The sequence below is a fragment of the Falco punctatus genome (genome assembly GCF_963210335.1).
Source record: "Falco punctatus genome assembly, chromosome: 3".
Taxonomy (NCBI): Eukaryota; Metazoa; Chordata; class Aves; order Falconiformes; family Falconidae; genus Falco; species Falco punctatus.
In genome coordinates, this window is record NC_137582.1 from 29,584,770 (window position 1) to 29,612,062 (window position 27,293).

General features: G+C 37.2%; 1 protein-coding gene across 6 annotated transcripts in view; it reads left to right on the forward strand.

Moving 5' to 3' along the window:
- Window positions 1-27,293, forward strand: part of STK3 (serine/threonine kinase 3) — a 149,368-nt gene that overhangs the window by 72,710 nt on the left and 49,365 nt on the right. For all 6 annotated transcript variants that reach the window (XR_013926950.1, XR_013926951.1, XR_013926952.1 and 3 more), the window contains exons 7-9: window positions 3,179-3,316; window positions 5,852-5,977; window positions 18,115-18,307. Coding sequence is in view for 3 of the 6 variants with exons in the window: in XM_080380123.1 (XP_080236249.1) it covers window positions 3,179-3,316; window positions 5,852-5,977; window positions 18,115-18,307 (457 nt within the window). In the remaining 3 variants the exon portion in view is untranslated. The remainder of the gene's footprint in view (window positions 1-3,178; window positions 3,317-5,851; window positions 5,978-18,114; window positions 18,308-27,293) is intronic.

The window sequence follows — 27,293 nt, forward strand, 5'->3', positions numbered from 1 at the left end:
TGGAACTGAAAACCAGCCTTTCGGGCTAGTTTAATGAAAGGGAGTGCTGCGAGCTGGAGGGAGAGGTACATGCTATCAAAGTGCATGGCATAATTAGCAAGTTGGACTAAATGTTTGGAATAAGTAGTTTCTGTACACATGAAGTTTTTTTTTTCACCTAACACAGCTCATGTTGTATTATGAGGATTTTAAAAAAAGCCTGCAGTTTAATAATTAAATAAATACATGTTTCTGAAGTAGGTATTTTCAACAAACATACAAAGCATAAATGTGGATTTAGGACCCTAACTCTAGCTCTTGAATATCTAGTTTTGTGGCTTTTATTGCCTGCCATAAAAGAATGATTCATGAATTCCCTCTTTCTTCTCATTGTCCTTTGTGAATTATAAAGAAGTAATTTCTTTGCTGTGGTTCTTAGCTGCTGTTTGGTTGATGAAAATAATTGGCAATGGTAAATAGTTTTCCTACAACATTGGAGCTGAGTAGGACTCTGAAACTCAGCTTTGCTTACCTGTGGAAAGACAGGTCAATGTTTGTTATCAAACAGGAGGTACACAATTTGACACCGTAAACAGAAGTTACCAGTCTTCTGTTACAGCTGTGTATTTTCAATTGCTACTGCAGAGCTAGCTGTTAAGAGTAGCTGAAGATAAGATCAAAAGTCATCAGTTCAGAGTTCAGAAGAGATGATTACTTTCAAGGACAGAAACAGCTCAATTTGTTAGCTACTGCTTTATACCAGAAGTGCTTCACTTGTGATACAAGATTAATTGTCAGTATAAGTGGAGTAGGTGAGGCCAATTACAGGGTAATAGAGTGCCACCTTTCCTATCTTGAGTTCATATACTGGTTTGGCGTGGCTGCCCACTGCAAATATAAAGCTATTTTAGCATTCTTCTTTATTAAATAAAATGCCCAGCTCTCTTGTAATTCTTCTATTAGTCAGATAATGATCCTAAGATCTTTAGTCAGATAATTAAATGAGTTTTGTAAATGCTTTGAATTAAAGCAAACTATACAGTACTGAAATAAGTTTTCATTAAAAGTACAGTGAACAGGTTTTGCATCTTTTTGCATGAGTTCTGCTTTTCTTCAGCATATGAGAAGAATTTTAGAATGAGGATTTGAACAAGTTAAACCAACTCTCAAGGTCAGTAAGTCTTCTTGAGAAGTCATGGATAAAATCTCAGGAAGTTTCCTCTTCCTTCTCCCCATGTTTCAAACATAACCTGAAGCTTCTGGTGTCTCTACTGTGTTAACAGTGTGCATAATGTCTCATTTCAATTTTTTTCCCCTTTTCTGAGTATTTATTTATGCCTGTCCTTGTAGAAAAACTAAGAACTACTACTCCCTTTCACTTTGAAAAGTGTGGTTGAATTGAACCTGCATTTAGAAGAAAATAGCTTATTATTTCTGTCAATAGACCTAGCTCTAAATATTTTGTTGTTATCATGTATAAATCTTAAGCAATGATACTGAATGCATGTGCGATATTACATACAGAATTTCAAAATTTCCAATTATTTTTCAGTAGTCGCAGAATTTTACTGCTCTTTTTCCCCCTACAAGTGTAAATCTATAATAAGAGGAAAACCTGGAAAAAATCACAAAGAAAATGGCACAACATATATAATTTTAAGTAGGGCAAACCTTTTTTTTGTATAGTATAGATCTTTTTTCCTAGTTAAAAAATATGTCTGCATATGGTTCTTGACAGCGTGAAATTTCTGTTACATAGGTAAAATGCTGCCTTTTCAATTTCAAGTAAATTATCACTGCTAGTAGACAAGTTACTTGATATTTGTCATCTTTTCTGAATCTTTTTAGAAAAAGCATGTTTTAAAACTACATCTGAAGAATTATGAATGCAAAAGGAAATAGTAATCCTACCAAATTTCCTAAGCAATTCTCCTGAAAAGCTTAATGCAGTTAAGAGAGGTGAAGGTGAACTTGGTTTTTCTCAGCAACTTTATATGTGTCTGTTTAAACAAGCAGTGCTGTCATTTCTACTAAGAATTTCTGAAAGAACAAAATCAGCATCCTCTTTAAGCAAAAACAGTTCAGGATTCCTACAAGTTTTAGGGAAAGTTTTAGAATTACATTTGACTTGGTTTAGTTTGGCGTGTTTGCCATCTGCAGTGAAAAAGTATATTGGGAAAAAAATAGGTAATTTTTGCTTAGTTGTACGTGCAGTATGATATGCTATTGAAATATAAAAATGAAAAACAATGCAACTTCATTGAGCCAAATACTTACTCCTCTTGAAGTCACCATTATCCTTTATAAAACTCCTCCCTAGATATGGCAAGCCGACGGCATCCTGGCTTGTATCATAAAGAGTGTGGCCAGCAGGACGCGGGAAGTGATCCCTGTACTAGTGAGGCCGCACCTTGAATCCTGAGTTTGGTTTTGGGCCCGTCACTGCAGGAGGGATGTTGAGGTGCTGGAGCGTGTCCAGAGAAGGGCAACAGGGCTGGTGAAGGGTCTGGAGCACAGGTCTTGTGAGGAGCGGCTGAGGGACCTGGGGTGGCTTAGTCTGGAGAGGAGGCTCAGGGGAGACCTAGCTTTCTACAACTGCCTGAAAGGAGGCTGTTGCGAGGTGGGTGTCAGTCTCTTCTCCCAAATAACAAGTGACAGGACAAGAGGAAATGGCCTCAAGTTGTGCCAGGGGAGGTTTGTTTAGTTTGGATATTAGGAAAGATTTCTTCAGTGAAAGTCTTGTCAAGCACTGGAACAGGCTTCGCAGGGAAGTGGTTGAGTCACCATCCCTGGAGGTGTTTAAGAGACATGTAGATGTGATACTTGGGGACATGGTTTAGTGGTGGGCTTAGCAGTGCTGGGCTAATGTTTGGACTTAATGATCTTAAAGGGTTTTTCCCCACCTAAATGATTCTATGATGTCTCAAGATGGATAAACAGCAACAGGTAAAATAATGAGTGATGTGCTCAGAGGGGTACAGTGTAAGTAGGGAAAATCTAATGGGAAGTTGTTACATTAGTAGCAGATGGATTTAATTTCTGAATCTTGATCTGAGTGGAAATCCTAGCGTACTTAAAATTTGACCTCCAGATTCTTAGCCTGATAAGAAAGGTGGATCAAGCAATTTATTTACTTGGCTTTAGTGCTGTGGTGATGTGCTTTGTTTAAACTTGCTGTTGTTGTTTGATTTTTATCTAGGCTATTTTTATGATTCCTACAAATCCTCCTCCAACCTTCCGAAAGCCAGAGCTCTGGTCTGATGAATTCACAGATTTTGTGAAGAAATGCTTAGTGAAAAATCCTGAACAAAGAGCTACAGCAACACAGCTGCTACAGGTCAGTATTTAAGTTACTGAGGAAATGCAAGTTTTATGGCGCTTTTCCTCTAGTCTCAAACCAGAACTGTTGTGAAAATTTCTAAGGGCAAATCTCATTTTAACTGTTATCATGCTTTATTTCTTTTCCACTTTGTGCTCTTTTCTCTGTCAGCTCCTGCATCTCTACCCTCATTTTATTTCTCCTTTGCTGCTTCTAAAAATTAATTTCTCTTTGTATAGTTTAGGGATGGTTCTTGCTATTAAAATTGGATCTTTGCTTTTTGGTTAGAGGCCCTCGATAGATCTCAGGATTTAGGCAAGTGTTAAGCAAAGGACTTGAGCCCAGGTTACCCTTCAGCGTGGACCACCCATGGAGTATATTCAGTCTTTCTTTCTAGTCATGTCAAATTAAGCAGGCAGGTTGCTTTGTGCCCTAGAAGGGTCTGATACAGATGGACAGTATAACAAGTTTGTTCTTGGACTGTGTTATACCAAGTGGGCACTTTAAAATTCGAGTCACTGTTGTGACTGTATTGGCAGTGTAGACCTATGGAACCAGGGCTGGGCGTGTCAGGCTTTTGCCCACTTGCTGACCTAAGCTTCTAGTAGCTGCAGAAATGTAACAGTTGCATCTTTTTAATGCTGAGATAGAAATAAAGTAGAGAAATTTCAAGAAACTATGAAAATCAAACAGGAAGGACTGATCTATCAAGAAAGATTTTAGTCCTTGTGAAATAGACATAATTTTACAAGGGCTATGCGTTTTAGTGCATGGGAGAGGGAGAAAACATGAAGAAAGTTTTTCTCCTTTGGTCCCATGTTTGTGTTATCCACTGCCTTTCGGGGCCGTCATAATAAGCCTACAAGTAATTAAGGAAAAACAAAGAACAAAGGCACTGAAAGGGGGGTGGTGTGTGGTGCTGGTGGTGGAGAGATTTCTAGAAAATTTGTAGTATGTTCCATGATGATAGAAATAGAATCTAAATCTTCCTCTAAATAAGCTTGCGTTGATAATGAGACAGAAATGAGAAATTTTGCTAGGTCCTTTGCTCCTTTTACTTTCCTAAGTCATTAAACTTGGATAATTTAGTATTTTTTTACTCTTTTCACTACTACTGGTAATTATTATTCTTAATTTTCTTTGTTCATCAGTCTATATAAGAATCTCATCTTCTGAAATTTCATTTATAAGATACTCATGCTAGATTTATTGTGATTCTAGCTAGCAATAGCCTCTTAAAATGTAAATCCTAGTAAACTCGCTACAAGGAGAATATAAAAATTTTCCAAAGTAGTTTCCAGTAATAGATCATCAAATTCATAAGTCATGTTATGAATATTTTATTTATTTTGGTGTTCTCACGGTGTGGAAAATAAAATTTAGACTGCAAGGACAGTAAAAATTGAAAGTTACAGGTCATAGTATGATGTATAAACAGTACTTCAGACCTTAGAGATCTGAAGTTCATATGGTTAGCTGAATACTGGCAGGTGGGTAGAAGAGACTTGCAACGTGTGCAAGTAAGAGAAAGAAAGAACCCCCCCCACAATATAACAACCAACCACCAAACCCCAAGCAAGCTTCAGTGATCCTCTTTCCATGTGCTTACTGGCCAGAAAAGCAAATACTGTGTCAAGCACAAGTATGTGTTGCCTTTTCCCCCAGCTGGAATTAGGAGCATGTGTGATGAAGCTGGAGGTGCTGTGGGTGCATGTGAGTGGGAATCAAAATACTGCTTGAGGGGAAAGATCATGGAGGAAAAAGGAGAGTAATTGAATTAATGTACAAAGGGAGATGTATAGGAGACTAAGCTTCATCAATTCTGTTCTATGTGGAACCATTTTTTAGTATTTAACAATAAATTTCTGAGGTGCTTAGTTATGTTTTGCCTAAATTTTGTTTGTGTATAATGATGCAAAAATCAGAGTTTTTCTAACAGCAGGTGTTCACTAGACAGAAAAATGAATGTAAATGGTATAATGCCTGTTGTCTTAAATGAAGAGGTGATGCTTTAAATGGCCTTGAGTTAAAAATTAATCTTCCTGGTAAACGTAAGGTATTTCTTTGCTTGTTCCACATTTCAGCATCATAGATCAAGAAACGTTTTATGACATATGAAGTACAGGTTTGTTGAAGTAGGCAGCCATATTTACTCTGCTTACAGCCACTAATTTATGCTGTCAGTTTGTTAAGATTAATTAAATTCTGTAACTGAATATCTGAAAAAGTTTGTTTTTCTATGTCAGACAATCACCACTCTATTTACTACTTACTGCACATTTCCTTTGGAAAATTATATCCTTAACTATACAACAGTTGTTATATGATTACATTTCCCAAGGCTTGCTTTTATTAAAAATAAAGTATAGTTTAAGTTCAGAAGCAGCTTAACGATATTGTGTGTTGTGTTAGTGTAGATTTTAATTAACATGTCATGTAAAATACTATTTATCACTGAAATCTATGGTGTTGAGTAACACTTATAATCTCATCTGAAGCATAACTATTGTAATAATATTATATAATCTAATTATTTTTTTTTCCACCTCCTAGCATACATTTATTAAGAATGCCAAGCCAGTTTCAATTTTAAGGGATCTGATCACTGAAGCTATGGAGATAAAGGCAAAGCGACATGAGGAGCAGCAGAGAGAACTAGAAGAGGAGGAAGAAAATTCAGTGTGTAGCTTTTTTTCCTTTAACTGTCTGTACTTTATAGAAAGTCGCTGTTTTTCCCCTGCTTCCTGTACTTGCGTTCATATACTTTTCTTTACCAGGTTTCTACCTGTTTTTTTTAGCCTATGAGGGCTGAGTGTTCTACTTTTATTTATGATGAGTAATACTGCTGTGAGTAATACTGTATGAGTCAGTTTTCAGCACTATTCCATGAGAAGTCCTAGTAAAATATTTTTTTAGGAAGTGGGAAAAGAAACAATGTCAACTTCAGTGGTTTGGACTAACATTAGAAAAAAAAACCCAACAAACAAAACTGTTAAGGTTCCCCTTTCACATATGGGCTTCTAGACAAGTGGTTTAACTTTCAGTTAGGGGGACTTAACGTTGTTGTTGTTGTTGGTGGTGGGTTTGTTTTTTGGTTTTTTTTCTGAAGTCTAATGTATGGAATAGTTATGATGCACAGTAAGTAGCGATTACAATATGGTTTGAATCAAATTGCACCTATAAAGTGAAAATGGTGACAACATTTCATTATTCAGATGGCATTGTCAGCATATGTTGGAGGAGAGAAGCAGGTCGTGGTAAATAGGTTGCATTTAGAATTGTTTGGCAATGCTAGGAGTAAGTCAGTGTTCCTGGCATTATTACTCTCCCTACATGATTTATTTTAGGGCAGTCTTGTGCAACACAGCAGTACGTGCTTTAAAGAAGTGTATTGCCACACATACAATGAGAACCAAGGTCATTCAGGAATAACACACAGAGAAGATGGAGACTGGAATGTTAGTAACAATCTTACAGCTTTGAGCAAACAGAAAAGAGCAGTGCAGTAATGCAGTCTGCCCTATCCCAAACTGTAGAATCCTTGTTATGTGTTACAGAGTGTTAGGTTATGATCTGTTACAGCAATACTCCTCAGGCAGATTCTGTGGAGTATTTTATATCCCAACAGACACTATGGTCTTTTGTTCGCTGGTTGTTTTTTCTGTTCTAAGAGTATTGACAGCTTGTGTTTATAAAGATGGTTTACTCTGGACTGTATTTGTGTAGTCAGTAATAAAACAGGCAGGGAAAGTTAGGATGTTGGTTTCTTTGACATTAAAAAATGTTGCCTGTGTGGAGATGTGTGACTTGACATGCAGAGTTGGTGTTTGCGACTTGCTATATTGAATAATTGGTCTCTGAAGAGATTAGGGTTTTATGTCGGTAATAAATCAATGTCTTTACTGGCATGCTTTCCTCTCTACTACTACCTCCTGAACTGTAAACCTCAAACACTTGGGTGTTGTTGATGTCATGCATTAACCCAAAACTAGGTATGACATCTAATTACTTAATCTGAGGTTCAGATGGACAATCAAATTGCTAGGCATGGATGAAATAATCCATGCTAGCTCAGTATGTGGTGTATACCTTCCCTCTCCCACTGCTGGGTGGAAGGGCACAATGCAAATTTGGTCCACCTCAACTGAAGAAGCATTTAACAACTCCTCATGCTTCTTGCGTGGGTACAAAAGTCAGAATGTAATGCTGCACTCCTTTTGTTGTTGTTGAGGTGTTTTTTTTGTTTGTGGTTTTTTTTTGTTTGTTTTTCTCCTCGATTATTCAATGTTTAGTATAAGGAAGCCTCAAATCCAGGACTGGGGCAGGAATCTGATATTTGTGTTATCATTGTGGTAGAACAGAGTTTTGCCATGTACTTTTGTAGTGCAGTTAGGGAACAGGTTGAGTTAAGAAGCCAGCGAGACTCTGCTTGTCACTAAGTGTAAAAGATAAGTGCCTCAAATCTGAAAATAACAGAAGTATCATCTTTGGTTAGCAGTGCTGAGAGAGCAGGGTCACAGAAGGAGTTGAGGTTGGAAGGAACCCCTGAAAGTCATTTGGTCTAACCCCCCTCCTCAAGCAGGGCCACCTAGAGCCAGTTGCCCAAGATTGTGTCCCGACAGCTTTTGAGTATCTCCCAGTTGCAAAACTCCACAAACCTCCCTGGGCAGCTTGTGCCAGTGCTTCGTCACCTTCACAGTTAAAAAACAAAACAAAACAAAACCAAAAAACACCAAAACCAAACCAAACCAAAAACAACAAAAAAACCCCAAAAACCAAACAAACAAAAAAGAAGTGTTTCCTGATGTCCAGAGGGAACCTCTGATGTTTCAGTTTGTGTCCATTGCCTTTGATCCTGTCACTGGGCACCACTGAAAAAAGCCTGGCTCTGCCCTTTTGGCACCTTTCCTTCAGATATTTGTACACATTGATGAGGTCCCCTGTGAGCCTTCTCTAGGCTGAACGGTCCCAGCTCTCTCGGCCTTTCCTGATCAGAGACATGTTCCAGTCCCCTCATCATCTTCATGGCCCTTCATTGGACTCTCTCCCTCCATGTCTCTCCTGTACTGTGGAGCCCAGAAGTGGACCCAGCATTCTAGGTGTGGCCTCACCAATGTTGAGCAGAGGGGAAGGGTCGCCTCCTTCCATCTGCTGGCAACACTCCTCCTAATGCAGCCTGGGATGGCATGAGCCACCTTTGCTGCAAGGTTGAATTGCTCTTAAAAAATAAGTGCAGTTGTAGCCTATGGAAATAGGGGCTGTAGTCATATATCACTGCATAAGCATCAACAAACCTAGAACTGGAAGTCAGCCTCTGCTTGAGGAAATTGCTCTTAAATATATGTCAGAAGGTCAGAACGGATGATAGAGGCACAGGCAGAAGGGATAGAAGGTCAGTCATCATGGGAAGCTTGGCATTAGCGTACCTTGCTCAATTGTTTTTCAGGATCATGGTGTAGATTTTTAAAGGACAATAATGACAGTCTTGAAGAGGGCTAGAGGCAGCCCTTCTGGTAGTGACAAGGGACTTAAAAGAATAAAGGAGTTTGAAAATTTAATAGGCGAGTAATGGAAGAGGCCAATTTGAGTCAGAACTGACTTCTCAATACAGAATGAAGTGACAGAATAGAAGAAAGCCATGAAAGGGGGCTTGTGAATGAGACTTAGAAAATAAAGGTAGTAGAAAAATAAAAAGAGCATGACTTCAACATAATGAAAGACAGAAGGGGAGAAGTTGGAAAATGGGCCTTTGTTAGTTGTATTACCTCGAGTGGAAGGATCATTAGATTAGAGTTTAAGATGTCAGGCAAGAAGGATGAGAAAGTCTGGATAAAAGCTTTAGCAATATTAATGTTTTGAGAAGGCGGCTGTTTGTTGGGGCAAGCCCTTTGTACTGCTATACTTGTAAGACTTCAGAATTATTAAAAAAATAATAAAATACATTGAACATGCACACAATGCTGTATAGTATCCTTGGAGTTAATCATTGATGGTCTTTTAGAAATAGTTTTATCATCCTTAGTAATTTCATGTCTTGCACTCCGTTTCAGTTTTCTATGCCGATAGGCTATAATTAATTAACTACAAGTAATAAATAATATCAAGTGATATTTTCAGGGCATGTTGAAAGATGGATCCTGGATATTGGGCTCATATATTATGTTTGGCCCTAAGTACATGCGCCCTTGTAGCGACATTTTTGAGCTAAGTAGTTTGCTTCCTCAGCAAGACGAGCTCGCTGACTCTATGGGTGTATCTTAATGAGGTAAACTTTGTGAAGGCTGGACTTAAAGTATTGAAGGTAGACTGAATACAAAGCACAAAAGACATTAATGCAAAGTATTCCTTAGTATTTAAGAGCATAAGACACATATAAGCGTTCAAGTGGGTGGTTACTGCATACTGGGAAGGGTCGGTTACTGCTTGAACGACACATTCTAACTTTGCGTAGCAGGTTATTGGAACTGTTCTTTCTTGGGGTAAACACAAAATGGTTAACCCTTACAGTCTTGTATCTGTTTTGCTTGCTGTGAGAGAGGTCCCGTAGTAGGCGAGGCTACACAAATAGTATGTAGTCCAATTCACTGAGAGCTCAGGTAAGTCCGGCTCTCTTACCCTATGTGTGCATTTGAAGAGACGGTAATTCAGAGGTTGTGTTTGCAATACCACGGTAAGGTGACTGAGAGTTTAACTGTAGTTTTCCAGCAAATGGCAGCTTTGCTCATGACAAAGAAATGGATCTTTTTTTAGAAGTAGTTTATGTCATTCTTGTAAACTTCAGTAGGGATAAGGAATAGATCTTTTTGAGCTTGGGGGAAGTTCCGACTGTAGAGAAAGGCCACATGCAAAGGTAACAAGATCCGCCCCTTGTCAGTAGAGCAAATGAAAGGGAAGTACTGACTGGTGCTGCTGGTGAAGTGGGAGGTGGTGCTTGTCAGTGTGATAACTTTGTATTTTTTATCCTCATCAAGGATAGATAAATTTCATTATTCCTAGAGATTATTCTGTAGGGGTTTTGTGCCTTTTTCCCCCCCGTTAGCTCCATCAGCTTTATTGAAGGAAGAGCATAAGCCACCATGTATTTACTACTGCAAAAATATCTTGTAATAGAGATGAGGATGTCCAGGTATTTTTGTTGTAAGGTTTATATTGAATAGTTAAACTTTTGAAAAAGAGTGCTGTTATAAAAAGGTTAAGTAAAAAGTGCTCTTTTGTTACTATTTGTTTATGTTTTTATGCTGTTGACAAGTTCTAATTTCCTAAATTTTTATAGGGTTTTATGATTCTAAAAAAATAATCTGTGATTAGGTTTGTAATTGGGATGAAATCTTTACTTTTGTTAAAACTGTTGATGTTGTACTTGATAGTAAGTATGACTTTTGCTATCCGTAAAATACATGCTCTTAATAATTTTGTATCACTTGGTAAAGCCCTGAGTGAAAAAGGTTTGGAAATACTTAGCTTTAATAGAAAAAGTGACGGTACAAGTGAATGAAATGAAGAATCGTGATGGTGAGGTGAGGAGGAGGGATGTCCTTGTTGACAAATACAGTTTGTCAGAACTCCTTTTTTGGTAGTGACCTATGAATAGCTTTTGTGTTGTCAAAATGTGGAACTAATCTTCTTCTGAAATGGTTTTAATAATTGTTTGGTTGTAATGCAGACTTCCCATGTTTTGCAACTGAGTTTTAATGCAGTACATCATTGTAAGAAATTCCAGATTCATTGAGAGATAGATAGATGACACCAGCAGCTTGTCCAGCTGCAGTCACTAAAGGTTCTGATCAGTTAAAAGCACAAAACCAGCCAAACTAGGAAACAGCAGGGCAAACTGTTACAATTGTTTTTTTTGATCAGAGAAGTTTTCTGTACCATGTTTCCTGAACTTGTATGATTCATGTACTGCAAGTCCTGAGCAACATGTAGTGTAGGTGTGTTAGAGGCCTAAATTAAGTGAAATTCTGGACAGCATAGATTTTAGTTCTTAAAGCATGCTAGGCAGAGATTGATCAATGGACCCATATATTAAAGGAAACCAGGATAAAACCCAGAAGAATAAAATGAAAACATTGGAATATCTGTGTCATTTTAAAAAAATGCAAACAAAGAGCAAATCCCCCAAAAGCTTCCACTTCGTTCAGTTTGAAATAATGCTTAATTTCAAAATAAGCTCAAAGATTGTGACTTTGATTTAATTTGGAACTTGTTTGAGGAACTGCCAGAAAAACAATAGACGTTCTTTTTATATTTCTGAGTGTTTATTCTTTCCCTTCTGGAAAAGGAAAACAGGTAATATGAGTGCCAGTTTGGTATACTGTAGTGGATGAAGTCAGCAGTCCAGCACTTAAGTGTAAAGTTAAATAACCATCGCACATTCCTCCTCCTTGTATACCGGTTTTCACAGAACCCTGTCAAACATACAGTTCAAATGATTGTACAGGTTTTGATAAGCAGTGATGGCAGCAGTTCTAGAACAAGATAATGACAATCCCTATGTTGTCTTGTGTAGTAGTAATGGCAGTAAGTCATGTGTAGATTTCTTCATGTTTTAATATCTATAAATATTTTCAAATTGTATATGGAATTGGAGTCACTGTTTCAGCTGGAAAATAATAGCCACATAGCACATAGATTTTGGAAGATAATGCCTTAAAAGTGGATTTTTTCAAATGATGTCACTGTGAAGTCCTCACCATAGAAGTGCAAAGGCAGACTTAAACTTAGAGAAATACATATTGAATAACACCTAAAAGCAAGAGCAAATACTGATGTTGGTGCTAAGTAGAGTCTATCAATGTTAAAGGTCTCTCACGGGCATTGAATTGAATCCATATACTATTGAAAAAGAATGATTTCGGTTAACCTGTTGGGGACTTGAATTTATTGATCTAAACCCCCAAGAATTTCCTATGTAAAATGTAAGCACTTGTGCTCATTACGCACTGGTATGTGTTTTGGGACCCATCTAGAAGAAAGCTGTAAAATGTTCTGTGATGTTCATTTTGTTAGAAAACTAGATTTAACCCTAGCAGTTATGTTTGCGTACATTTTTCTAGCTTTATTTCCCTCTTACAGCCATATATATGTTGTAATGGTCACTCAGGTTATAAGTGACTTAGCTAATTGAAATTAGAATGGAGTGCGAGTGGTTTTGGAGAATTAATCAAGTGCAAGGATTTGACAGTTATGTGATTCATTTTCAGGATTGATTCAGGTGGTTTTCCCTCAAGTGAGGAAGAGTCATATCCTAAAATTTCTTATTTTTCTTTTTTAACACTGTCTGTGAACATTATATAGTATGGGAAGTTGTCAATTGTAACATAAATATTTTTTGCTGTTCAAAATTTTCTATTATACAGCTGTAAATACATGACCAGGTTGAGTATAGTCTTCAGGTTGGTATCCTTCCAGAGAGAGATAATTTCATTACAGCAGTGCACTCTGAATTGATTTTTATGCCTGTTATGAGAGCTGCTGATGTGATGAGAACACCTTCTGAGAGCCTGACATGTTTTGATAGGTGCTGAGGTAATTTTACAGATTTTTTTAATTAAGCAAAAATTGCAAGTGGTGTATTCTACAGAAGGCTAATCCCAATATCAAAGTTTAAATGTTAGTTTAGTCATTACTAAACGTGACCAATCTCTTCTTTTGTGCGTTTTTTGAAGTGTGATGTGAATTGGATGCTGAGGCTGGGCAGCTGTATTATGGGAATGTAAAGTTAGTCGTTGCCTGGCAGCTTGCAGGAAACATGTCTAAATATTTATTTCTGTGGATCTTTAAAGGAATGAGCTAACAAGCAGCTCTTCCTGTACATTTTGTTTTACATTTTAATGTCTTTATTATGTGAGGAATGTTTAATTGGTTTAGAATATTAAAACAAGGAATTACTACTTAAGCACTCCATTTTTGTTTTTCTTAGTTGTCAACCACTAACCATCTATCAACAACTTAGCCAACCATCAATAATCAGTTATTCATATTTGCAGGCTTATTTATTCGTTCGTACAAAAGTTTCTTTGGCTAATCATACATCAGTTATGAGGAGTTGGTATCTCTCTTTGGAGACCTTAAGAAATAATTGCTATAATTATTGCTTTATATATTTACAATATTTATATAGTTATTTCAAAGGAACTAGTGAATCATTTGGGTTATTCTGTATTTTAAATCTCATACACCAGGCTGTATTTTTCAGAAAGTTTTTATATTTACTTTCGTGCATCTTCCATTTGTTTGTATGTATATAATCTTATGTATCTGTATATATATGCATGTAACTTTACATGACAAAGTGTTAAACTTTGTTTTCATAGCATTTTTCCTTCAGCCCAAGGAGCACTTGACATTATGTGCTAATTAAATTTGATTGCAGTCTTTTAAGTATCCTGAAGTTACAAATATGTAAAGATGACTTTGTTGAGTTAAATATAGCCACCAAGGGGCATGAAGAGTTTTTTTAAGAGCATATTGATAGAATCCACAGCAATTTAGAGCCAGAAACCAATTATAGGAAGAGCGAACGCTTTCGTTGCCCATTAGAGTGAAAAAGGGATGTAACTGTGTGCAGGAAGTCACTGATACTGGGCATCTCAATTAAAAGGAGGTAGGAAACAAGCTTAAACACTGTTTCATGACAGGTCTGTTGAATTTGATGGGATTTGAGCGTGTGCTGAAAGTTTTCATGTTTTCCTGATGGGTCTAAGCTTAAATGTGTGCTCAGCATTAAGCATGTACTGGGGTTGTAGTTTGGCTTTTGTACATGTTAGGAACTTTTACAAAATCCTTCTTCTTGACCAAACTATATTATGTGTTTATGTAGCTACTACAGTGCTTTTACAAAAAGATAGCTGTGACTACAGCCACGTTTTTCAAAGGTGATGATGAGGTGTTAATAGTAAATGAAATTATTTTACAGGATACTAAATTTTGCCAGCATGTAAATCTTACTTTAATGTATTGCAGCCTAGTTAGCCGTCTTTGGTGCCCTCTAGTGGTGTTCTTACATGCATAAACCGTAGTGGAGATTTCTAAAGGCTAGCTGCCCTATTTGCTTAATCTCGTTTAGTTTTTGCTTTATCAGCCTTCATCCCCTTTTTTCCTATGAATGTTAAAAATGCATCAGGAAAAATCCACTAGTCTTAATCACCTCGGCTCATTTGTTTCTATCACGATGTAGACTTGGGTGCGATGTGCAAGGCCGTCTTTTCTAAGCAAACTTCTCGTGGTGATGAGATCTTTTACATTACAAGCATATTATGAGGTCTTATAGGTTGTTTCTGCTGAAGTATTTTTGAATTTTTTGTCCTGATAATCAAGTCTCTGTGATTGCGTTTTGATGCTTTAAGGGTTGCTTTTGTTAATCTTCTAACTTGTTTCGGTAAATAAGGAGATCCAAAGAGTTAGTCACATAGGGTTGCAGGGTATAGGCCTGGTTTTACTTGTACTTGCTTTATGTTACAATGTTGTGCAGTTTCTGCAGTTTATTGTCATTTCTGTAGCATTTCAAGATGAGAGTTCTACGTTCGTGCACTGTTTCTGTTGCTGTATATTGGTTCATCAGAAACCCCTGTCGAGTTTGGGGCTTATTACTTGTACATAAGAGAACAGCAGTTTAATTCCAGAGTTAGCTAATTTTATTGCTTGGTTCTTGGATCTGTTTTCATAAACAGTATGAGAACATGACACTTCAGCTTTAATACCTTATATTTTTTTCCTAGTTAAAATTGAGATTGTGTTTGGTTTTATTTAATCAGTGAGTTTACCTTTTTTAACAACAGATCAGAAGTTCTACATCAATATTTATGAACGGTAAAAAGAATTTGTATGAAAGAATCACTTCCATTTCATGTAAATGGGCACTTGCATAACTTGGATCCACTGGATATTTTTATATAGTTATTTTTCCAGATCCAGTATAGTCTACTGCCGTATTAGCTAAATCTCGTACTTGTGAGAAATACTGCAATGATAGTTCTGGAAGCAGTCTGGCTTAACCCACAAAATTAATTATTCTGGAGCATGCACAGGCCCTGGAAAAAGTTTTATATTCCTCTCTCTCAGTACATCACTCCTGATTTAGGAAAAACGCTATTGATCGGAATTCCTGTGTGCTTTCCTTTTTGGGACAACTAGTCTGTTAGTGCTGAGGTGGACTTTTGTGATCCTTAAGCCTTCTAGGTACTAGAAGGTAATTGTTCTCTTTGCTGAGACGTAATAGGAAGACAAAGACTTTCGTCACTCTTATACTGGAAACTACAGTGCTGCTTTTTTGGAACAAATCCAGATCCTTGATTTGTCTGAAGAAATAAAACATCATAGCAGGAAATATGAAAATGGTCACTTAAGACTCCATTTCATATTTGTTCTTATTGTTAGCCATCACTTTTTTTCCCATGAACTTCTAAAATAAAACTTTCAAGCTTCAGGAAAATGTTTCATTTCTGATTTCGATTTTAGTGAGTTTAGCACCGTATGCACTGCAAGTGGCTATTAGTATTAGTCAAGGAAATCTGTAAATCAAATGTAACTGTGCTTCAAACAGATTTCCCTGCCTGTGAGTTAGAGGTGGTGCGTTTGTAGTGCTTAATAGGAGAAATGGCAATATGTTGTGAGTCAGTTTTGTATTGTATTGCAGTACTGAACGAAGCACTTGGAAATAACTCAGTTGTTCTGGCACTTTTAAAATGCAGTGCAAAAAGGCACTTTTGGCCTTTACTTTCTGAGTACCCTTGTTAGAAAGGGAAAAATACAACTCACAGAAAACACTGCATTTAGCAAGAAAATTTTAGGGGGAGGAAGTAAAGAAAATTAAAGTTGCCACCAGGAGGAGCAGTACCAAAATATTCTCATTTATTTACTGGCATAGTCCTCTTGTGCTGCAGCTGTAAACTGTCTGCGTCTTTGGGAATATAATTTTTTAAAGGGTAGAGTACTAAATACTGTGTTTTAGAATGCAAGTGAAAAACCCAGAAAGAATGCAAATGAAGAACTTTTACATTTTAAAAGATAACTTTAAAAAACATTTTATAAAATGTTTTACATTTCATGATTTTATACGTTTTATAAAAGAACTTTATATTTTAAAAAATTATAATCAGGAAAATAATGGTGCTTTTGACATTTGAAATTTTAATCACAGATTTAGGTCTGTATCCTGGTTTTAGTATGCTATGCTGTTAGCCAAAGTCTTGGAATTAAAATTAGATCTATCGGTGTATCTCTTAGTTGAGACATAATAGAATTATTTTCAGGAGCTGTGTATCAGTAGCACTATTAACCACAGTTTGCTCTATCTACTTTGATCAGCCATTAAAGAAACAGGCAGTCGGGCAACGTAGCTGGCTCGTGCACGTATGTCTATACTAGAGGCAAATTGTCTGCTGTGTCAGGGAATAACAGAAAAAGAAAGTTCAGTGAGAAACAGAAAGTGCCAGACCTTGTAGGGTTTTGAGGCTTGGGTTTATTTTTACTGGTCCTGACTTGTGTCCCCACACCTCCTGCCCTTACAAGTCTCTTCATAGTTAAAAAATCAAAATATATAAAGCAATACAAAGAAATAGGAAAAGGAAAATTTGTTGGTGGGTGAAATCTTGTTTTAATGTAATATGTAGCAACAAGCATGTTATTTGTAATGGGCAAATTAAAAAAAAAAAAAAAGTGTTATGGTCTTTCAAGCTGTGTAGCTAGAATATCCCTAGAACCAGGGATAGAGTTCACTTATAAATGAATGCAAGTGAAGTCTTAACACAACAGAGGAAACGTATGGGTATATGGTTATAAAACTGGTGAAAGCATTTGTATTTAAAATATAAAAATTTGCCAGAGAGTGATTTCATAGTGATGGGTATTATTTCTTATATAATCAACAAGTACAATGTTTAAAATATTTTTTTCTTTTCTTCCCCACCCCACCTACCCCCCCACCCCCCTCAGGTAATAGATTTTACTCATACAGAAAATGTGTATTGTATGTCATTCCTGAAATGCTGTGATGTTGTGTGTATAATCTAAATCAGATTTTGGAAAGCAGTGGGATTTCCCATTAATGTTTTCAAATATTGGTATTCCATATGGATTTTTTAATTCATTAACTGGATTGTGACTAGTTCTCCACTTCACATTCCTGGCCCATTATTGTCACTGATTCAAAATGCTACTGTATCTCTTCATTATATTAGCTCCCCCACCCACTTAGTGGTTAAGTATGGGCTCTACAGATCTTCTTTCTGCATAGTATCAACAAGTTATTTTGCTCCTCTTGTGACAGAGGTTTTTAAACAGAGCTGAATACTTGAAGTAAGCCAAGTTGATTTCCTGTTTCTGAGGTGGGCTTCCAAATAGCTAAATTGAACAGGAGTTTGTCATCAGAGTGCTGTGCATAATGTAAGATGCTGTGTGTGATACGTAGTTAAGGGTGATCAGCACAAATTCTTGGTGGTAGTCCATTGCAAAACAACCAAATCACTTTCTATAAGTTGTGGTACTGATTTTGGAACCCAGGGAGGTATAGCAGGTCATGAAAATAACTGAAATATTCAAAATTGGAGGCTGAAGCAAAGTGGGTTTGTGAGCTGTGTTTCTGGTATATCCACCCTGTCATACATTTATGAAAAATAAGAAAGATATTTTTATTCTCCCTTGATATGGAACTTCTTTAAATTTGTAATTTCTTTTAAAGTTTTAAACCTGGAGGTTAACAGTACAACTAGGTCACGTGAAGATACAAAATAATGAATAAGCATCTAAACAATTGTTTCTTAACTTCAGGGTTTTTTTAAATGATTTGCTGCATTCTGGAAAATGTTTCTCCATAGGATGAAGATGAGCTGGACTCTCACACAATGGTGAAGACGAGTTCAGAGAGTGCTGGTACCATGAGGGCCACAAGCACGATGAGTGAAGGTGCTCAGACAATGATTGAACACAACAGTACTATGTTAGAATCGGACTTGGGGACCATGGTAATAAACAGCGACGATGATGAAGAGGAAGATGGGACCATGAAAAGTATGTTGTTAATTTTACTTTCCATTTATTTTAATAATGTAAAATGTATTCTCACACTGCGTGAGAACGTTGTATCATCAGTGACTTTTAAGTGCCAAGTTCTGTAGTTAAAACAGGGAGAGGAGTATTTGTGTCTCTAAATGCTCTCTATAGTTTGTAGAGAAAAAAGTGACTGTAGTAGGAGAATCAAAGCAGAAGCCTGGTTTTGGTGCTTTGCTAAGTCTCTCTCGAGGACTCTAAAATTAGCCTTCTGTGAATTCTCCTTCTACTGCTTGTCTGTTGCTTTTTGCCTGCTGTCCCACATACATTTGGACCAGTTCCTTGGAGCTAAACTGATGTGATTATGTGAGAAGCTGCTGCTTCTATGTCTCAGTGGTCCTGGGAACTCATTGTGACTCTCCATGGGTTCAGCAATCAGTACACATCTTGCTGCGAGATTGTTTTGTAACTCATGATCAATTAGCAGATTTTTATTTTATAACTAAGTTATTATTTGAACATTTGTTGGAATGTAATTCAATAATGCTTCATTTAAGGAAATGATCAAAAGATTGTTGAAACATAAGTAAAAAGTCCAAATTGACTTCAGCAGCATACGAGGGGAAAAAATTTGCAAATGTTTTAAACTATAAAATTATAAGTTGCACTGAAATATGGATAATACATGTTTGTTGAATAGTTAATTTACTTATGTGCTCATTGTTTGGCTGAAAACTACTGCGGAATGAGGCCCACTGAATATAATAGAATTATTTGCTTGAATGAGCAGCATCAATAGATGAATCTGACTCAAGCTGTAGGTGCCTGATTTCATGAGGCACAATGTAATGTTTAACTCCAGGCGGTTGTTGGGGGTAGGAAGGTAATATATAAAGCTAGTGTCTCAAAAGTGGAAATCAATGCCAAAGAAGTAATTGTAGAATGCTTTATAGCAAATATGAAGTTGCATTTGTGCTAGCACATACACATCTGATGTAATTTCCACAAGTTTTAGTGGAAGTGCAAAGAAGGAATATGTTGTGGTTTAACGTACAGCAAATAGGAAGGAGGGCTTTTGTTGATTTTGTTTGAGGTTTTTTTGTGGTTTGTTTTGTTGGGTGTTCTTTTTTTTTTTAGTGTTCTTAGCAATGATAGAAAACATACCTGTTGATTAGTGATTACTTTAAGCAGGATCATTGACCTTATGAAAACACTTTGTAAGTGCTTTAAATTGTTTTCATGCTGAAACAGAATGTTTGCCTGTTAAACTGTGAGGCTAATGAAGGGTTAGTACAAGTGGTCTCAAACTCATCAGTTTCAACAAGTTAAGGAAAAGATGAGTGATGCAAAAAAAGGGTAAGATATTACAAGCAAATTTGGAGTAAAAGATAATAAAGTAATTGTTAGGGTGGAAGTATTATGCAGTAGGATTTAGTGCAGTTTCTATGCAGCATGTCAAATCATTTTAGGCTTGATAATCAAGTCCTATATAAACAGTATACCAAATTGTACAACACTATCCATGTAGTTTTTTATGTGCTGAAAGGAAATACCTGTTAGTATGCCAAACAGATCAAACAAGTGGCATTAGGTTTGCACTGCAGTCTCTTATCCAGTGGATCCTAATTTTCTGCTATGTTGCTGGAGACATTTTTGTGTACTGTTTTTTTGTATTTGTATTTTCAATTGTTAATTGTTTGCAGTAACACCTGTAGTTAGAAAGGGAATTGCCTTTCTACACCTTGGCATTTAGTCAGTCTAATTCTTAAACCCATTATTCCTTCTTGTCAAACACGAATATAGAATCCTTGGGCTTCCTTCCCCTCCCTCACCCCATAGGTGACTGTCTTGAGACTCATAACTCCAGCAAATAAGAGCCAGCAAACTGAAGGTAGCCTGATGGCAAGTGATGATTTCATCATTCAGCTGGCAGGCAACAGGTTTAGTTCCAGCACTTACTTGCTAAACTTTCATGTATTTTGCATTACACGCTCATCAATTAAAAATGAGAAATAATTCAAGAATGGGACCTCTAAATCTCTGAGCTGAAAATAAATACAAATCATGTCCACTGGAGCTGGGCCTCCTCTGGTTCTGTGATTCATGTGCTATTGGCTGAAACAGGAGCAATAGCAAGTGTCCTAAATAAATGTCACCAGGAAGGAACATAAAAATCCTTGCTCTCCCTGGGAGGCAGACAGCAATTTTGTGCTTCTTTGTGCTTGACAAAGACACAAGATTTTGCAGATTGGTTGCTTTTTGGAGTGTACCTTTATAGGCAAGGTGGGCAGTTTTCTAGATATTTGTGTATTTTGATTATAATAAATCAGAACAGCTTAAAAGTGTTCTTCGATACTTGCAAGTAATAGAACATTGCAAGCAAGGAGCTTGAAGAAATAAGCATTTCATTTCCTTTCTACAGACACAAAATATTTATGACAAACTTTTTTTTTTAATTGCTCTTGTGTTAAGTTTCATGTTTTGTTTCCTTCTGCCTTTTGTTTCCCTGCTCAAGGACAAAATAAGAAACAATAATAAGTTTTTATTTATAAGTGCCCATGCTTAGAGGCTTCTGGGAGCCATGACAGAACGTAACTAGAACCATATTTTTTTTCACAAATAGGGAATTGTGCCCAGAAAAAATTGGGATTTGGAACAAAAGAGGCCTGTCATCCTACCCCAATGTATAATATACAGCCTAGCAATAAACAACATTTATGCCTTCTTGCTTAGTATGCCTGTGCATGCTCTGAGCAGAGACTACGCAGTGTGTACCTGGAAGGAGGGAAGAAAATGCAGAATACAGAGAGGTGGGAGGACAGAGCTTAACTTTAGGAGCTTTAATGTGGAGTGGAAGAAAGAGTGGGATTGATGGAAAGTAGTACTACTTTTATTCAGTTGCCCGGATTGTACTTATTTTCATGTAGATGATTTTTCATATCTCAGTTCAGAGACCAGTGTCCAGACCAGCTTCCCCACATTCTCTTTGTGGCTTTTCAACAAGGCTTAGTCTTAGGGCCTTCTGGTGTGCCAAGAGTACTTCTGATTGCTCTCCTTTCTCCTTTTCATTAACACTGCCCTCACTGCATATTTTTTTTTTCTTTTCCCCATTAAATCTATATTTGCAGTCTGCTTTGGGCTGGCAAACAAGAAGTTGTCCCTTCTTGCCATTTGGAATTACTCTGAGTTTCTAACTGTTGCTTCAGACTTCAGCAAAGCTTTTAGGTAGCTCATGGTTGGTAATTAATACAATAAAAGAATAGTAAACTAATGAGTGCCATTTGACAGATAGAAAAGTGGTCAGGTTTTTGTTTTATTACTTTTTGATGTATAAGACCTGAAATGCTTTAGGTTTGGTCAGTATCATTCTTAAACACATGCTTCCTTCTTATCAAACAGAAGAACAGAATCTTTGGGAGAGCAGACTTCTTCCTCTCCTTCCTCTCCCTAGGTGATTGTCTTGAGACCTGTAACTCTGGCGAACAAAAGCTAGCGAAATGGAGGTAGCCTGATGGCAAGTGATGGTTTCATTATTCAGCTGGTGAGAGGCAGGCTTGGTTCCAGCACTTAGTACTGAACTTTCTTGTGTTATTGTATTATGGGATCCTTGATTACAGTGGGACATACACCATGCTGCAGAACCTACATTTTGGAAGGAGGATTCATGAGTTGGTTTTATTTATTATTTTTTATAGATTTCGGTGCATCCAGTGTGAGAGATTGTGCCATACTGTAGGTCAGTCTCCTCTGTGATAGTAGAGGTGGATGCTTGGGTAGCTCTGGAGTGATGCTTCATAACCCTTAGAAAGGCCTAGAGTCCCCACAGCTGGTTTTTCAACTGAAAGGCAAAAGCTATTGATAGGTGTTTTATAGCAAACTATGATCCAGGTCCTACAGGAATTCAGCAAGGAAGCTAATTATGGGTTAGTTTCAGTGGTGCTGTAGCCTGGCCATTGATATTTCATGAATGTAGTTTTGTTCAAGCATGTTTACTGTGCCCGTGTTTAGGCTGTTTCTTGATTCCACATGCAGGTGTCCTACTCCTGTATACATAGAAAGAGATCATAGGTGTTTCCAAGCCTATTCCAGTCCTCGAGCCCTCTCCAGTGATTGGTGATGAAGTTGTTCATTTATGCCACTAGTAGTAGTATGTTTTACAAATGGGAATTTTTTTCAAAGAAAAACATCGTGTTGGCAATTCTGCTTCAAGAGCTGTGGCAAAATGTTAGCTTGACATGGGTTTTCTTTGTTTTGCTGAAAGCAGAAACGAAGTATAACTCAGCTGGAATGAGCTAATGGGTTTATAATAGTAGTGTCATTGAATATTTTTTCCTTTTCTCCAGAAGGTGGAAAAATGGAATGAAAGTTATTAAACCAGTTTTACAAGGCTCGTTCTCAGGAAGCAATGCCATGTTTTGTGCAGGAAACTCTTTCTGCCATTAAAAATTCTTTAAATTTGAGTTCATAGTCTTTAAAAAAAAATCTTTGAAGGCTTCAGCTGGTTGAAAAATATGTGGATTTTGCATTTAAATGTCTGTTGCAATTATTTCTGGTAAATAGTTATATTATAAACAAACAAAAGACTGAATGAGTCCTGAATTTGAATGAAGACTTGGGTGTGTAAGTCACTGTGATGTGAAAACTGCAAACTTAGTAACCACTTTGTTACATAGCTCTCTGTAGTCAAACATTTGTTAGATACATCCTTTGGTAGATTCCCAGCTGCTGTGTGCTAAAGAACTAGTGATCTAGTTTCTGCTGATACCTCTTTGCAATTCAGAAACTAAGCAGACTGGCCTCTAGTTCTCTGAGGTGGTTGTCTCATAGGCATGTATTAGCAGCAGAACTTGTCACAATTTCTGCTTAAAATATGGCTGAAGGAGGTGGCTGTGGCACTGTTCTGCATAGTAGTTTGCTGTTAAGTGCACTGGCCTGGAGATTGAGGTCAAAATTCTAGGCTTTCTTCAACCTTATTATATGCACAGCTCCTGTTTCCCATTTTCCAGGAGAATTACTGCCACTGTGTTGTAGGCTACCTTGTGTGGTGAGAAAGTAGTGGTAAGAATGTATGAAATAGAAAGCCTTAGTAGTATATGTTGTTGTGTAATCTGTTGTAGCCTTTGTAGTAGAGGCGGTAGTCCAAAGAAGGCTAAAAGCTGTTTGCAGTACAGCTTCTCACTCTAATACTGACAAAGCAAAGTATTTTGAGGGAATAAAGATACTGACAGGATCTTCACAGGAGCACTGCAGACAGGAGAGCCTTATCCCTAGTTTCACTGAAGAGGCAGCAGCTGGAAATGTTCCTCAGTTGCGTGGCAGATGGAGATCCCCAGGATGGGGAGGGATGTGGAAGTCTGTGGCCCTTGGCAAAAGGAGGAAAGCGCTCCTCTGTAGATTTGCAGCAGTGGAGGGGGTCCAGTGCCCTGGCAGCAACAGAGCAAGAGAAAAATTTAGAGACTTCCCATAGGAAACTGAAAAAACAACAACCCACAACCCCAAACCTCAAACAAACAAACAAAATGCCATCACCACCACTTGCCCCCTCCCAGGAAACTGTAGTGAGAGACTCCCTTCTGTAGGAGATGGACACCCTTATCTGCTGACTACTTGCTATCTAGGAAGAGTTATTTCTTGCCCAGGGGCCAGCCCCACAATGCTGAAAGACTGCCAAGGCTTGTCCAGTGCTTAGACTATTGTCTCCTGCTGCCTGTCTGTGTGGGCGCGTGTGCCAATGATACTCTGAGGAGACCTTGAGAGTGACCTCAAGAGTAACTCTAGGTTTGTGTGGATGTTCTTGATCAGGGTGATGACAGGGAAGCCTTGGAGGAATGGATGAATCCTATGGGTCAACACTTGGTTGTGCCTCTAGTGTTGTTGGCAGAGGTTTGACTTTTATGACCATGGGACCCTCTTGGAGGATCACACACTGCTGTGGAGAGAGGGGTTCCACCTGACAACGTCAGGCAAGAGTGTTTTTGGTCCACAAGTTGGCTCTGAGTTAGCCAGACCAGTATGGGGGAACATATGCGTGGCTTAGCCCAATGTAGAATATAAAAACTTAACAACAGCAGAACTTTTTAACATTTAAAATAAATTTAATATTAATATGATAGGTGTCTTTTGGAAATACATGACTATAAAGCATTCTTCTTTATGGATTACGTCAATTGAATTTGAATTTGATCAAAACATACATTAGAATGTAATGTGCTTGCCTTCTTATTTTGAAATGTGCGTTTGGGATTATTGGTTTTAGTTATGATAAGTTTTTGAAACACTGTAATAGAGTTGGTGTTTTGTTATGTCATTGCATCATTTATTTTATCTAGCATGCTTTTTGGAAGAAATTCTCTTAGGTAACTATTTGGGGACATCCCCATTATAGTATTCTTATCAGGGGCATTGCTGAGGTAGAATGTATGTTTTCAGTGTCCATGGTGGTCTCTGCATTCCATAGCTTGCCAGCAGTTTCTCAGACTGCTGTTATTGCGGCTTTTTTCCTAATCTTGAAGTCCTGCAGTGGTCAAGGATAGGGATGACAGAAGAGACTGATATTCTTAAATGTTGAAGCTGTTGCAGACATTTTTAAACGTGATCATCTCTTGTTGGGAAGCAAAGAAAAATTAGAAGAACTGGAAAATCCAGATCCTCCTAGAATGGAAGAGTCTATTACACAACAGGTTTTCAGTGCAGGTGTGGAGTGATACTGATTGTGCTGCAGATTTTTTGGGGCAAAGAGATAGCTTGTGTGAAAAGTAACTTCCTGGACAGTTGAGTGAATTGATTGTTCTTAAAGGAATCTTTATATATTGTATTTTCAAATTTCTTAGTTCTTGAAAGACAGTTGACAGGATATCGTTATTTGGTTGTTCCTGACAGAAAAAAATCCTTTCAGACTAAAATGATCTTCTAATAACTTTACATTTTGCAAAAAGAAGTTCAACTTGCATTGGTCTACCCTGGCATATAAAGAGCCTGAGTCTTTTATGAAGTCAATACAAAAGAGGTAGGAGCCTTCACAAGGCCTTTAAACTAGTAAGTGTTAACCTATCCCATTATTCATGAAATATTAACTAAACATGTAGGTTAACTAGAAATCTAAAAAAAGACTATTTTTTTGCATTTCTTTGTAAAAATAAAATAAACCCTTAAAAATAAATCTTTGAGTAAATTCCCCCCCCCCCCCCTTTTTTTTTTTTTAATACATTGAGGAAAAAACCAAACCTGGAATAGCTGTGTCCCGTCATGTTGCAGGCATATTATTACTGGTTTTGTGTGTGAGTGTTTGTATTTGCAGTGAAGGTAAGCAGCTCTTGATCTTTTAAATGGGTTAACTAACTGTATACTAAATTTGAATTGTAAATTAGTTCTAAATTCTTACTTATCAAAACAAATAGAAGTCCAAAAAGTGTAAAATAAATATGCTTTGCTCATTTTGGAGTAATTTCAGTCCTGTTGACCTGCTTTCCTTAACATGCATTCAATAGCAAAGCATTTGGGGGGGTTGGTTTGTGTTACTTACATAGGTAGTCTTCTATTACATGTATAAGGAAGATACTTACCAATAGCTCTAAAACTTAAGAGCAGTACTTGGAATATCTGTAGTGGTTTCTGTCTCATGAGAGGAGGGAGACTGTCTTACTTGTAATGGGCCAACATTTTGGTACTTAGAGTTTCTAACAGACACTGGTAATCTTGTTTGTAAGTGTATCTCAAGGGTGAAACATAAGTACAACTGCCTCAGCAGGAGAAAAAAATTGGCTGTGAAAGGCCAGCAATGTGGTGTCCTATCTTCTTGGTACAAATAGTTTCAGGGTTTTGGGGCAGTAATCAATAAGTAAGAAAAAGCTTATGCTAAGAAAACGCATTGTATTTCTGTTCTTAATCCACTTCCTTTTCAAAATTTATATTTTGCTAAAGTTTAGATTCTTCCATTTTTTCCCTTTAGTGCTTGTTTCTGTAGTTATTTGTCATCCATGCTGTTTACTTCTCATCCCTTCCTCTGTCTCAGACTCAAGTGATCCAGAGACCTCATTCAAGTGATCTTGAGTTCAGTGGGGGCAAACTTGGGAGTTTCTGGAGAAAAGAGGTGTCTGCTGTGTGGTCTCTTAAATTCAGCTTGGATTTTAGTTCACTGCATACTTTTGTTATGGTCGTGATTGTCATTAATTAAAAGATGGTAAGTAACAATAAGCATGATCTGGGATTAGAAAATAATATTAGAAAATAACATGGCAACAACTGAGAAAAATCAGCTAAAAAAACTGTGAGGAGAAGGTACGTATGGAAACATGGCAGACTGAACGGAGGAATCATTGTGGAGCTGGAGAGAGGCAACTGGAGGCAAGTGCAGTAAAGCCTAGAGCAAGATAGTAGAACAACACGTTAAAAAAGCCAGAAGAAATCTTACTAGAACAAAATAATGTAGAAAAAGCAGAAATAAAAGAACAAGTAAATCAAGATGCTATAAAAGATGGCAGTACAAAAAAAAGCATGAATGAAAAAAAAATAGGCCTCTATTAATCGTGCCGCAAAATCAGAATGAATTAAAAAATCTTGAGGGGGAATGGGAGGAGGTGATGAAATAAGAGGTGAAAGGGGCCCAGGTGGGACACAACACCTCACTTAATAAATTAATGAAAACAAATGTAAAGCCAGATAAGATGATCAGCCAGTCCTAGTGATCATGTTAAACACAAGCTCAAATGATGTCTTCAGTGGGTTACCTTTTCACTTGTTTTAACAAGTAGTTCAAATAAAAATTCCCAATTATTTTATTATGCTTATAATCAAAAACCATTATGTTCTCTGTGGGCTGTGTTTGGAGTTTTTTGTTTGTTTGTTTTTTCCCTAGCTTAGTTATTTATATCTCTCATCCTGTTTCATTTTTTGCTTGTGGAAATGTAGTTCATATTTCTCTCTGTAGAATGTGTTATACTGCAAGCAAATACACATTACATGAATCAGTGTTATGCAGAATATAGTTTCTGAGGTGACAGTTATATAG